Source organism: Rhinatrema bivittatum, chromosome 8 (assembly GCF_901001135.1).
Source record: "Rhinatrema bivittatum chromosome 8, aRhiBiv1.1, whole genome shotgun sequence".
Lineage (NCBI taxonomy): Eukaryota > Metazoa > Chordata > Amphibia > Gymnophiona > Rhinatrematidae > Rhinatrema > Rhinatrema bivittatum.
In genome coordinates this window covers 17,866,135-17,880,283 of record NC_042622.1, presented here as the reverse complement: position 1 = coordinate 17,880,283, position 14,149 = coordinate 17,866,135, and the positions used below count along the sequence as shown (strand labels likewise).

The 14,149-nt window shown below is 45.6% G+C and overlaps 1 protein-coding gene and 1 long non-coding RNA gene across 9 annotated transcripts in view; one reads left to right on the top strand and one right to left on the bottom strand.

Annotated features, from left to right (window-relative positions):
• SYCP2 (synaptonemal complex protein 2) overlaps positions 1–14,149 on the bottom strand; it is a 752,024-nt gene that overhangs the window by 145,787 nt on the left and 592,088 nt on the right. For all 8 annotated transcript variants that reach the window (XM_029611557.1, XM_029611556.1, XM_029611555.1 and 5 more), the window contains one exon: positions 8,420–8,618. In XM_029611557.1, coding sequence (XP_029467417.1) covers positions 8,420–8,618 — 199 coding nt within the window. The remainder of the gene's footprint in view (positions 1–8,419; positions 8,619–14,149) is intronic.
• LOC115096642 overlaps positions 7,346–14,149 on the top strand; it is a 112,091-nt gene continuing 105,287 nt past the window's right edge. Inside the window, exon 1 of the long non-coding RNA XR_003858121.1 lies at positions 7,346–7,448. This is a non-coding gene — a long non-coding RNA (uncharacterized LOC115096642). The remainder of the gene's footprint in view (positions 7,449–14,149) is intronic.

Genomic DNA, 14,149 nt, shown 5'->3' with positions numbered 1-14,149 from the left:
GTATAGAGAGCAGCATAATACCGCTGAAAAGCCGCTAAAATCGCATCCGTGTCAGTTAAAAGGGGGCCCCGAGGGGTCTCGCAGGGCCGCTATCCGACGGGATTGGCGATTAGACCGGAGCAAGTTGGCCATCAACTTCCCAGTCTTGTTCCCATATTGAAATAGTCGGAATTGGTAATATAGTAAGCTTTTTTTCCCCCTTTGATGTAGAAGGGTGTTTACCGCTGCCTGTGTAGTCAGCAATTTTTCCCTATTGGCCAGTGTAGGGGTCTGTATATAGTTCCTCTTGGCAGCCCGCAATTCCCCAGTCAGGGTCAGTAGCTGTTTATCTAGCATTTTGCGACGGTGCGCCACGTAAGAAATAATATCGCCCCTAAGAACCGCTTTCCCCGCGTACCAAAAAAGAGCGGGGTCAGTCGCATGCCCAGAATTAACCCTAGAGTACTCTGCCCACCGCTCCCTCAAAAAGTTCTGAAAGGATATGTCGTCTGCGAGATAATAGGGATAACGCCACACTCGAAAAGGTGGTGTCGGCGAGCCCCAACGAAAATCGAACCAAACTGGGGCATGGTCCGAGATACAGATATCACCTATCTGGGCCTCCTCCACCTTCCCGAGCGCAGAAGTGCTAAGAAAAAGGTAGTCTATACGGGAGAAGGATGCATGCGCACGAGACAAATGTGTGAAGTCCCTCTCAGTAGGGTGGAGGGTTCTCCATACATCTAAGAGATGGAGGGAGTTTTCCAGAAGTGCTATGCCCTTGCTCTGCGGGCGGTGTATCGCCGATCCCTGGGAGGCATCTAGACTGGGATCCCGCACAGCATTGAAGTCTCCCCCAAGGACCAGAATATTGTCCAAGAGTGGCAATAAGTGCCCATATACCTCTCGAAAAAAAGAAGGTGTATACTGGTTGGGCGCGTAGATATTACATAAAACCACCGGTGTTTGATACAGGTCAGCCACTAAGATCAGATACCGGCCCTGCAAGTCCTTGATCTCCCGATGAATACTCAGCGGAATCCCCTGCCGGACTAATATGGCCACCCCAGCAGATCTATTTGTGGCCGTCGCATACCGGACCTCCCCCACCCATCCCTTCTTCAGTTTTTCATGTTCGAGATCAGAGAGATGCATCTCCTGTAAAAGGACAATATCGGCTTTCTGGCGTTTCAGGGCTGAATAAATTTTGGTACGTTTTATGGGGGAGTGAATACCCCCCACATTCCAGGTAACTATTCTAGTGGTGTTGACACTCATTCTTAACTAACAGAAAGGCACATGATAAATCATTAACCTTTTGATGTACAGGAGACACCCTCCCAGCTGGAGCGTCTCCTATAACCCATCGGAACCACGGCAATGACCAAAATATTACACAAAATTCAACATTTCCCCAACAACCATAGCACAAAGACCCCGTCCCGTTTCCCCCCCTCCCACCCCTACCCCATCCCCCTCTCCCCCTACCTGCCCCCTCCCATCCCATCTCCAGAACCTAGCCTGCTGCGCTGCGCAGCAAGTGAGATCTAACGACACGTTCCAGGTCCCCCCTCCCCCCATCCAACCCCCAACCAAGGCCATGATAAAGAGTATTATACATATTCTGTCCAGATATGGCCCAAATGATAAAATGAACCGCCTGAATGGCACATAATAACAGCCAGAGCTTAGCCTATGTCTGTGTAGAAAGCTGGGTACCAGGTTCCCCATCTTGGCAATGGAAAAGAAAAGAGAAAAGAATAAAACAAACAAACAAAGAAAATCCAGGTACAAATCAATAGTCCAGCCCTTTTCTACATCGCAGAAGGCTCTGTAAAAAGAAAAGAAAAAAAATAAAGAAATAAAATTTGTAGAGAGTTCAACCTGCTAGCTCCAAAAAAAAACTTAGAAGTCTACGGCTCAAACTGAAATCCCTCGTTTCACCGCACTGTCCCCTGTAAAACGTCCAAAACAGGAAGGGGAGGAAGAAGAACCATTTATACAAAACAGTCCTGTAGGAACTCCTAGAACAACGCAGAAGAAAAACAATAGAAGCCCCAACTCGAATCCTTGCAACTGCAATATCGTCGAACCCGCCCTTACGGGCCGCCAAGGTCCATGTCGCTCCACACCGGCCTTATGGCTCTCCCTCTCGGGGGCTGCTCGCACCGGAACCCTGTGCGCTCCCTCGGGTTCGCAGGAATTGCTCCACTGCTGAGCCATCTGTGAACCAGTGCACTCCTGTCGACGTCTGTACTCGTATTTTCGCCGGGTAAATCATTACGGCTCTCATCCCTTTTTTAATCAGCTGAGAACAATATGGGGCCAAAACACGTCGCTGTGCGGACAATGACGCAGAAAAGTCCTGAAAAATTAAGATTTTCTGCCCAGAGTAGGTCAGGGGCTCACCTCTCCTTGCCGCTCGTTGGATCGCCGCCTTATGAGCAAAGTTTAAAATCTTTGCTATGATGACCCTTGGTCGCTCGTTCCCTTCCCGCCGAGGGCCGAGTTGATGAGCTCGCTCCACGCGGAGTGGGCCGGAGACCTCTAACAGCTTCAGATTCTCAGTCAGCCATTTTTCTAAAAACCGGGCTAGATTATTTTCTTCAATTTCCTCCGAGAAGCCGACAAACTGCAAATTCGAGCGGCGGGGAGCGATTTTCCAAATCTTCAAGCTTTACAGCCTGTTTTGCCACTGCCTCTTTAAGAGCCTGGATTTCCCCCTGGGCCACGAGGAGGCCATCTTGGTTAGCGGAGATACGCGCTTCTGCCTCAGTAAACCGGTTCTCAAACCCTGCCATACCTGCGGTAAGCTCAGCAAGCTGCGCCGAAATTTTTTTTAGTTCTGGGGTAAGGGCCGCCACAACCGCCGCGGTCATCTCCGCCGAGGTCGGCAAGGTAATTGCCGCGACGTCCGCCGGCCCAGCTTCATCTTCCGGCGGCGGGTCCTGCAGCCGCGTCTTCTCTCTGTCTTTGTCCTTTTTTGCGGTTCGCGTCGCCATCAGGGGCTATTTTCCTAGGAGACCAGGTCGTGCAGTGCAAAACAACCTCCCGCGGGCAAAAAAGAGGCGGCGAAACGGCGTGATGGGGTTGGATAGGTGGAAGTTATCCCCCGGGAAGGAAGAACACGTCTTCTTCCTTCAGCGTGTCATGTGATCTCCGGGTGGGGGGTCAATTTAAAGGGTCGGGTAGGTTTTTTTTTTATCGGGCCATCAGCGCCATTTTAATTAGTGGCAGCCAAAATGGCGCCGATGGCCCGAGAGAGGGAGATCGCGCCGGGACCCCCCCCCCCCCACTGGACCACCAGGTAACTTAACATTTTGGGGGGGTTCGGGAGGGTGGGGGAGGGTAAGGAATTGGTTTTAAAGGGTCGGGGTGGGTTTAGGGGTTGTTTTGGTGTGCCGGTTTTCCCGCCCTCCCCCAAATAATTCCTGTGCCCTTTTTAACGATACAATACAAATGCCCCTGACGATAAATAGGGGGCATTTGTATTGTATCGTGCACTCTAACGATTTAGGACGATTTTAAAATTATCTGACGATAATTTTAATCATTCAAAAACGATTCACATCCCTATTAACAATAGATTGGAAATTAATATTCCCACGCCAGCATATTGAGAGGTCTTATTACTGGCAGCCCAATATCTGTAGGGGAAGGAAGAAAAGGATAATAAATGCTCATGTCGTTTTTGTACATGAGTCTCCTGTATTAGAGCTATGACCACTTGTTGGAAGTTCAGCTCCTTATTTAATAAAAAGCGCTTTCGAGTGGTATCTTTACATTTAAAGATATTATGCGAAATGCCATTTATTATGTAAAAGGGATAACACAAGAGGATAATGTGAGGCTAATATAAATATAACACCAAGTGAGCTTGTAGCTAAAAGAAAAATCAAGTGCTGCAAAACATTTGAATACCTTCTTTCTTGGGAAGGTTTCGGCCCTGAAGAAAACTCTTGGGAGCTTCAGGCTAATACCCTTGATAAAGAGATGCTACATCAATGTCATCTTGCGCATCCTTTGAAGCCAAAACCTGGTACCCGCAGAGGAGACCGCCCTTTGAAGGGGGGTACTGTTACGACTGTCGCTGCCCGACGTCTCCACTCCGCCCACCTTACCTTTTTTGCGACTCCTCCCGCGGTTGATGGATGTCTGGCTGCCAAGGCGTCTGCCTGCAGTCCTCTCCGGCGTGTCCGGTCCGGCTTGGGCGCTGCATCCCGCCATGTTGTCCAAGTACCATAGGGCGCGCGCACTGCGTGGCCCTGCTTCTTATTCTCTCTTTGGCGCGAACCTCAGGGGCGTCCCCCTGTGATGACGTCATGCATCCTGGATACAAAAGCCTACACTTTTTGCTAGCTAATTGAGTTAGCAAGGGATCTCCTTACGGATACGATTCACTCTCCGTATCTAGGTACTCTGCCTCTCCAACTTTTGGACTTTATCCTAACGGGGTACCCGCTCCTCGGGGGCCTCTCTCATTTCTTTCAGGTCGCTATCAGGAACCGGTACTTGCTCCTTGAGGGCCCATGTTCCCTGATTCGCTGCCTGAACTTATCGCTTCTGCTTGGAAGAAACCGCTGTCTACATCATCAGTGAGATACCAACTTTATTTCCTCAGAGCTGTTCTCTGGAACCAGGTACTCGCTCCTCGAGGGCCTGCCTCTATTCCAGTTTCTGTGTCACCTTCCGGGAGAAACCGCTGTGTAAGTAACTTTACCAATGAGGTTCTATACCAGAACTCTGTGTATGCTCCACTGTACTCGCTATCTCAGTTTTCTCCATTACCGCACAGCTATAGAGGGAATCGCTGTTCCAGTATCCTGAGGAACCCTAGCCCAGCCGGGCTTCATATCTACTCACTACTGCCACCTCTGGTGGCTTCTCAACTCTGTCTAATAAAAGATATAACTCTGTGTTGTGTCCCAAAGCTGAGCCTGACCTGTGGCCCCTCACGGGACTTCCCTCCGTGGGCATGGTCAGCTGCCACAGTGTCCAAGGGTCCACCAAAAACCTTACAAACAATAACATTCTTCCTGCCCCTGTGGGCCAATCAGAAGCCTCCTCCCTTCTTCCTGCCAGTGGGAGGAGGAAGCCTCTGATTGGCCGGTGGGGCAGGAAGAAGGAGGGCATCTCATAGCCCGGGGGTGGGGTGGTTTGAAGGGGGCTGGGAGGAGTGGTAGTGTCCAGGCCCATGGCGGTGAAGAAACCCGACCCTGTGGCCGGGATTAGATGGGACTTTGGGTAGTTGATGGCCCTGTAAGCGCCGAGACTTCCTCCTTGGAGGAACTGGCGATGGGTATCGCCCAGGAGGGAGGAGGCAACGATGGCTGCAGGGGGACTGAAGAACCCCCGGGCACAGGCTGCATATGGAGGATGCACAGCAGGACATTAAGGTGCTCCAGCAGCGGTGCTAGGTTCGAGGGAGTAGGCTCCAGCATTGGCAGTGGCACCAAGGGGCTGGTGGTTCGATACCCCTGAGAGCTTGGAGCACTGCCAACTAAACCCTGCAATCCAGCTCCTCCTCGAAGGACACCGTGGATAAGGCGGGTGGAGGAGCAGGCGCCACTGAATCGCCCTTGAAACGAGGAGGATTGGTGCCCGGCACCAACATGGACATCGGTGGGGAGCGCCTTGGACTCCTGGGCTTGATTGAGGGCGAAGCCTTGTCTCCATGGAGCCGTTTCGGGGGCAACACAGCCGATGCCGGTGCCTTCCCGGAACTGGTGCCATGCGTCAATGGCGACCGGTGATGTTGCTTCTTCAGTCCCCCACAGTGCTCGGCCTGGTCTTTCCCTGGCACCAAGGAAGGCGAGCAATCTAACTTCCTGGAATGCGAAGACATAGACAACGGTCGATCCCCTGTACCCCTCTCTGGAGGGGGGTGGTGGACATCGATGGTTCGGTGTCCAAGGGCTTCCCCCAATCCCACGGCACTGACAGGGACGCCGGTGTAGACAGCCCTTACTTCCTGGAGCCAAAAAGCTTTTCCATTTTATCCAAATGTGTCTGACAACCTTTCGGGATCATCTGGTCACAGACCCGGCAAACCCGGACATCGTGCGATGCCCCAGGCAAAGAATACAAACATAATGTGGATCCATTAAGGACATGGTCCTCGGGCAGTAGGGGCACCAAAGAAAACCGGAGGAAGCCTTGCTTTGGGCTGGCAAGCGGTAAGTGTAGGGTGGACACCGATTCCAAAAAATCCCCGGAACCGACTGCAAAGAAGGTAGAAAAACTTATTGTGCCGCCCTACTGTCAAGGGGAGTTAGGGAAGAGGGAGCCCGGCGCAGATGTGAAGCGAAAAACTGCAAACAAAACTAGATGAAAATTCTGAAAAAACAGAGTAGAGCTCCATAACCGTGAGGCAACAGCACTATGGAAAGAAAGAGACTGAAGGGGGACCCCGCGTGGCGCGTGGATAGTGGCAAGCTGCGCAAGGTCAGGGTGCCGGGCTCCATCTGATGATGTCACCCACGTTTGAGGACTACCATCCTGCTTGTCCTAGGAGAATGTAAGTTTACTCCACCTTAGACCCAGAAGTTAAATTTCCAATGTGAGCTCTCTAAGGCAGGTACCAATCACAGGTTTTCCTTGTTATCCTGAACAGTTGGACAGTATGCACACAATACTAATGTATGTACTATTCAGCTGTTGATGCCCACTCAGACAGCCTATGCTTTGCTCATCTAGCTGTAGGTGCCTTCCTGGACAGCTTATGCTTTTATTTTACTTGTCATTCCTTGTCAAAATGGACTTGAATGAGAGAAGGTACCCACAAGTTACACATGCACCAATCTCACATGCAAAACCATTTTGGCAAAGCATGGCAAGACAAGTCAAAACATAAGCTCTCTTGAGTTGGCATCTTCAGCTGAACAGTATGAACTTTGGCACTAGGCATCCAACTTTGGCATCCTGTTTATCTGCAGGCATCTGTGTAATAGAAACAATCTTTTTAAAAATTAGGTGCACAGACTTCAGTTTTGAAAAACTGCCAAGCTGAATACACAGACAAATATCCAGAGATATTTAGGCAATAACATTCTTTCTCATACTGCAAAAGGGACATATTGGCTGGTCTAGGGGACATTCATCCCAGTGTGACGGGGTCACTATGCTAGACTAAGATAGGAACTATAAAGCTAGGAACCAAAGATTCAAGGAAAAGGGGGGAAGGAAAATACAGTAACACCAGGCAAGAGATGTCCCTTGGTTCCTTCCCCCGGATGTTACAAGGACAGAGGAACCACAGGTGTGGGGAATTAAGGGTGGGACCTTCCCAGAGCCAATCAGTGGGCAGAGGAGGAGGAGTTTCCACAAGATAAAAAAGACTCCTAGTAGAGCAGTCTCAGTCTCTGGGCGGGGACTGAGGAGGAAGGAACGGGCTGCTTGGCTGCTCGGGGAAACTTGGACACTGGATATCCCTGACGGTGTGAAGGCCTGCAACCACTATCACAAGGAAGGTGAGCGTGGGGACTTTTGTTGTTTGGACATACAACAAGGATACTTTGCCTGGAGAACTGCCGGTGGGTGGCTGTATCTCTGGGGAAGTGAGCTCCCAGAGGTACGGAGGGAGGCAGCAGTTAGGCCCAGTGGGGCCGGACTTTGAATTATGGACTTTGAGAAGGACTTCTGAAGCCAGTGGTTGGAACTTGAGTTGCTGGCTCAGTGGGGAAGGCATCTGCCTTCTATCCAGGTGGTGAGGGTTCAAATCCCACCTGAGGACTTGTAAGATAAATACAGCTAAATTGCTATTTTGAGTTTCCAAGCGACCAGCAAGCGGCAGTATACAGACCGGTGAGAGCATCACACCCAGTTTCAGATATTTACTCCTGTGCAAGATTCTTGTTACACCTCTGAATTGTGCAGATTTAGGGTCATACTGTTGTCAGCTGAGACTGACAACGCATGATACATTAAAATTAAAATTGCCCAACTGGATATCATGAGACAACGTGCATTCTCAGTGGCTGATCCTCAGCTCTGAAATTCCATCCCAGACAACATAAGACACCTTGACAACAGGAAAGAATTTAAAAAGAGTCTAAAAATGTATCTCTTCAAATGCGCATTCAACATCAATGACGCTACCTAAAACTTCGGCTCTACTTAGATAATGTCTCCGTTTTTAGTATGTTTTTTCCCTTCTCCTTTCCTCGTTATTTTTATACATTGTATTATTTTAGCTTTTTTACATCGTTTTTTAAATGTCCTTAGCTTCAGTATCTGTGAATTTTATTATGTATGTTATATTGTAAACCGTTTTGATTACACCCCAGTATAAAAAACGATGTATTAAAACATTTAATATAAATAAATAAACAATAGTTTTAAATGTAACTTTCTTGCTAAACATTGACATTCATAAGTTATTAATCCCTGTTTTTTCATTCTGACTAAAAATGCATTAACTAAGCTATAAAGACATACGTACATCTCATCTCCTCAATGGATTCTGAGGTCACAGGTGAGGGAACAGGAGATAACATTTTTTCCTCTTTTACAGGATCCCTTGGATCAGTGACCATTATTGGTGCCTTATTCTTTTTCCCCTTTTTTAGCTCCTTAGGAACAATGTGCTGAGCTCTCTTCTGTTTCTCCACTGATTTGGTACTGATAATTTTACATTCAGTCTGGAGACAAACAAAACTATATTATTTTTCTCAATGGATCTGTTTAAGAGATACAGTATAGGTTTATATTTTATCCTTCAGTATGTCCCATTCTTAAGTGCTGTTAACATACACAGTGGTATATGGTCACATACAATTTTGCCAGCACTTGTCTCAAGAACTTTATAATCTAAGACCTCTACTTTGAAAAATTATCAAGTCGAATAAGAGGGTAATTTTTAAAAGCATTTCTGCAGGTAAAATTTGCTTTACTTGTGGAAAGCAAGTTTGTTTACTGTAAACAGGGTTCTTCATCGGCATGACACATGGGTAACGTCATCTGACAATGCTGAATGGACCACTTTCTCTGGGCATCTGCAGAAGTTCCTGCATGAACAATTTCTCGTGAGCCCCTCAGTCTGTGTAGACCTCATATTTAGCTTTATAGTCGATTCTCCAAGGAGGAGGGTGTGTATTAAGCATGGCTAATTCATCCTTCCATTTATGGTAAGCAAACTCGCCTTTTCTGTCGACAAGCAGGGCTGAATTAAGAACATAAGAACATGCCATACTGGGTCAGACCAAGGGTCCATCAAGCCCAGCATCCTGTTTCCAACAGTGGCCAATCCAGGCCATAAGAACCTGGCAAGTACCCAAAAACGAAGTCTATTCCATGTTACCATTGCTAGTAATATCAGTGGCTGTTTTCTAAGTCAACTTAATTAATAGCAGGTAATGGACGTCTCCTCCAAGAACTTATCCAATCCTTTTTTAAACACAGCTATACTAACTGCACTAACCACATCTTCTGGCAACAAATTCCAGAGTTTAATTGTGCGTTGAGTGAAAGAACTTTCTCTGACTAGTTTTAAATGTGCCATATGCTAACTTCATGGAGTGCCCCCTAGTCTTTCTATTATCCGAAAGAGTAAAAAACAGATTCACATCTACCCGTTCTAGACCTCTCATGATTTTAAACACCTCTATCATATCCCCCCTCAGCCATCTCTTCTCCAAGCTGAAAAGTCCTAACCTCTTTAGTCTTTCCTCATAGGGGAACTGTTCCATTCCCTTTATCATTTTGGTCGCCCTTCTCTGTACCTTCTCCATCGCAATTATATCTTTTTTGAGATGCGGCAACCAGAATTGTACACAGTATTCAAGGTGCGGTCTCACCATGGAGCGATACAGAGGCACCACGACACTTTCCGTTTTATTCATCATTCCCTTTCTAATAATTCCCAACATTCTGTTTGCTTTTTTGACTGCCGCAGCACACTGAACCGACGATTTCAATGTGTTATCCACTATGACGCCTAGATCTCTTTCTTGGGTAGTAGCACCTAATATGGAACCTAACATTGTGTAAATACAGCATGGGTTACTTTTCCCTATATGCATCACCTTGCACTTGTCCACATTAAATTTCATCTGTCATTTTGATGCCCAATTTTCCAGCCTCACAAGGTCTTCCTGCAATTTATCACAATCTGCTTGTGATTTAACTACTCTGAACAATTTTGAATCATCTGCAAATTTGATTACCTCACTTGTCGTATTTCTTTCCAGATCATTTATAAATATATTGAAAAGTAAGGGTCCCAATACAGATCCCTGAGGCACTCCACTGCCCACACCCTTCCACTGAGAAAATTGTCCATTTAATCCTACTCTGTTTCCTGTCTATTAGCCAGTTTGTAATTCACGAAAGGACATCGCCATCTATCCCATGACTTTTTATTTTTCCTAGAAGCCTCTCATGAGGAACTTTGTCAAATGCCTCCTGAAAATCCAAGTACACTACATCTACCGGTTCACCTTTATCCACATATTTATTAACTCCTTCAAAAAAGTGAAGCAGATTTGTGAGGCAAGACTTGCCTTGGGTAAAGTCATGCTGACTTTGTTCCATTAAACCATGTCTTTAGCCATGGCATATGTGGAGTTCCAAGCTGAGGGTTGCACTGTGGAGTACCTGCTGGTTAAGCAATTCCCCTGTGGAGAGTGGACTACTGGGAGAATAGGTTACACAAAACTGCTTGTCCAAATTTACTGTTGCTCCTTGAAAGATTGTCCAGACAATAGTGAGATGTGATTGTGTGCAGAGATGACCAAATTGCAGCTTTGCAGATGTCTTCGTTAGATACAGTTTCGAGATGGGTCACAGGACCTGCCAATGCCTGTACCTACTGGGCCTTTACCAACTCTGCAATCTGGAGGTCAGCCAGGGTAGAGCAATGTGTAATGCTGTGTACTAACTCACAATGATGTATCTGAAAATCAAGAAGCAATTTCTCACGCAAATGAAACTGGTTCTAAATATCGACAAAACAGAAATCATTCTCTTACAGAGAAAAGTCTCACTTAGGAGTCCAAGAATGATAACACTAAAGATAATATCACTTTTACATTAGCTGAATACATACATGACCTAGGAGTTATTGATCCAGAACTATGTTTTAAGAAACATAATGAGTAAAATAAACAAAGGTTATGCCAAACTAATGATGTTGAAGCGACTAAAACCCTTATTATCTCAAAATGATTTTAGAACAGTCCTGCAATCATTGATTTTTGTGAGTACGGACTATTGTAACTCTTTATGCCTAGGTCTCCCAGCCTTCTCTATTCAACCGTTTCAGGTTCTGCAGAATGCAGTGGCTAGAATCTTAACTAGCAGTAGAAAAAGGGATCATATCACTTCTATTCTGATAGCTTTACATTGGTTACCTATTGAATCCCATATTAAATTTAAAACACTTTGCACCTTACATAAACTAAATGCTGTCATTAGGCTCCATGTGCCCCAAAGAAATTTAAAGTTCGCCAACAAAGGTTTACTGTCAATACCTGCTGTACACTCCGAACATTTGAACGGATTCCGAGAAAGAGCTGTGTCGCTTGTGGGGCCTAAACTATGGAACGCACTACTGATGAATGTGAGACTACAAACTGATTTTAAGAAGTTCAAATGGGATTTAAAAACCTGGCTGTTCGAAAAGGCATACACGGCTGGAAAATGAGACCGCATCTAACTTTAACTATCAACTTCTTTTAACCCTAGTACTTTTTTATTTCTTTTATCTTTACCTATTTATTCTTTTTATCTTTAGTCACTGTTTATTCTTATTTCTATTGTTATTTTAAATGCCAACTGTTTATTCACATTGTATGTTTTATCCTATGTATTTTACAATTTGTAAACAGTTGTGATGGCTCGTCTTAACAACGGTATAGAAAATTTAATATATAAATAAATAAACTAATTGGCCAGAATGGGTCAATATTCAAAGCGCGTTCAGCGCTATTTAGCTGGATAAGTGGGACTTGTGTGGCTAAGAAGCGGCTGCTAAATATGCATCTATGTTCAGCTTCCATTGCTTAGCCATTTAACAGGCCGATACAGTACAGTGCGCTCCTGCTCTTGGACGCGCGTTTTCCCTTACCCCTTATTCAGTAAGGGGAAGAAAATGCGCGTCCAACCCGCGGCACCTAATAGCGCCCTCAAAATGCAAATGCATGTTGATGGCCCTATTAGGTATTCGCGCGCGATTCACTAAGTAAAATGTGCAGCCAAGCCGCACATTTTACCTTCAGAAATTAGCGCCTAGCCAAAGGTAGGCGCTAATTTCTTCCGGCACCGGGAAAGTGCACAGAAAAGCAGTAAAAACTGCTTTTCTGTGCACCCTCCGACTTAATATCATGGCAATATTAAGTCGGAGGTCCTAAAGAGTAAAAAAAGTTAAAAAAAAAAAAAATTTGAATTCGACCCGCGGCTGTCGGGCCGAAAACAGGACACTCAATTTTGCCGGCGTCCGGTTTCCGAGTCCGTGGCTGTCAGCGGGCTCGAGAACCGACGCTGGCAAAATTGAGCGTTGGCTGTCAAACAGCTGACAGCCGCCGCTCCTGTCAAAAAGGAGGCACTAAGGAGGCGCTAGCGTCCCTAGCGCCTTCTTTTGCCCATTTTTACCACCGGGTCTAATTTAAATACTGAATCGCGTGCACCGGCGAGTGGCCGGTGCGCGTGCCGGGAGAGCGGGCAAACGCCCGCTCTCCCGCAGACTTTACTGTATCGGCCTATATGTTCCTTATATGGCCTATATGTTCCTTATATGGCAAAAAGTAGGTATGTACTGGGTGGATCAGGAGCAGAGTAAGTTACCCATATACTGTAACCTATACGGCTAATTATTTACGGCTTGTTATTTGTAACTGCTTCCTTCCACACCAATAGGTTATTCAATTGTTCATTGTACACCCTTGTTATATGTAAACCGGCATGATGTGTTTGTAACATGAATGCCGGTATATAAAAATTTTAAATAAATAAATAAATAAATAACTGATATTTGCAGTTAGTTGCATAATTATACATGTAAGTTTAGACGCCCCGTAGACCAGGTCTAAACTTAACTGGGTAGACTTACCGGCTAAGTGCGTGTGTGTATATATATATATATATATATATATATATATATATATATATATATATATATATATACATATACTCAATGGCTTTGCTCTGCCACTGACTATACATTGTAACATAGCTGGATAAGTTCTAATTGACTAAACAGGGCCAGCTTTGAATATCTACCCCAGTATGTTTAGATACTTAGCTTTCCCCATCCTGTTGGGGGTCATAGGAGACAAAAAGTTGGAAAGCCCGATGATGTGGCTGAATCCTTTGCAGGTAATAAACTATAGCCATCTTACAGTCCAATGTATGAAGGGATGTCTTATCCCATGGGAAAAAAGTTAGTAGATTATGTGAAAGGAAGACTCAGTCTTTTAGAAGAAATTTTGGGTAGATATGCAATACTAACCTAATGTGAAAAAATTGCAGGATTTGTTTCTTGCTGAAGTGATTGTTACTAGAAATATCAAATTCCAAATGAGGAATCTCAGTGGTACCAAATCTGATGGGCCAAGTGGATGTTTTATTAACTGTGCAAGGATCATATTGACATCCCACGAAACTGCCGATTTGGAGACTAAGGGGTTTGTATGCCATGATCCCTTTAAAACGTCAAGGCTAATGGGTGACCAAAGACTGGCTTTCTGTCTGTGCATTCAGGTGCACCCTCACCAAAAATGTACAAACACCTGAGGAAGGTAGGGAGAATAAGTATTAAAGAAGATCCCTTGAATGGCAAGCAGACGGATTTAAAGAAGATGACTGGTAGCAATTGAGAATCTGTTTTCACTTAAAAGCATATGATCTTCCCTGTTGATTGATGGTTTTCTTGCAAAAATCAAAATATCCTTGGGTAGTATCCACAGAGAGATTAATGAGCACTCAATCTCCATGCCACTAGATTGAGATGAAGTAGGTTTAGATGCTGTAGACAACCCTCCTCCTAGATTAACACAGATGGTGAGGTTTTCAACGGAATTGGATACACCAAAATTTGACTTAGGTAAGAGAACCACATCTGTCTAGGCTAGGTTGGGACAATGAGTATTATCTCCATTTAATTCTGACTAACCTTTTGAATCATTCTGGCTACCAAAGGTAGTGAGTGGGAAAGCATACAGAAGACCAACATCCC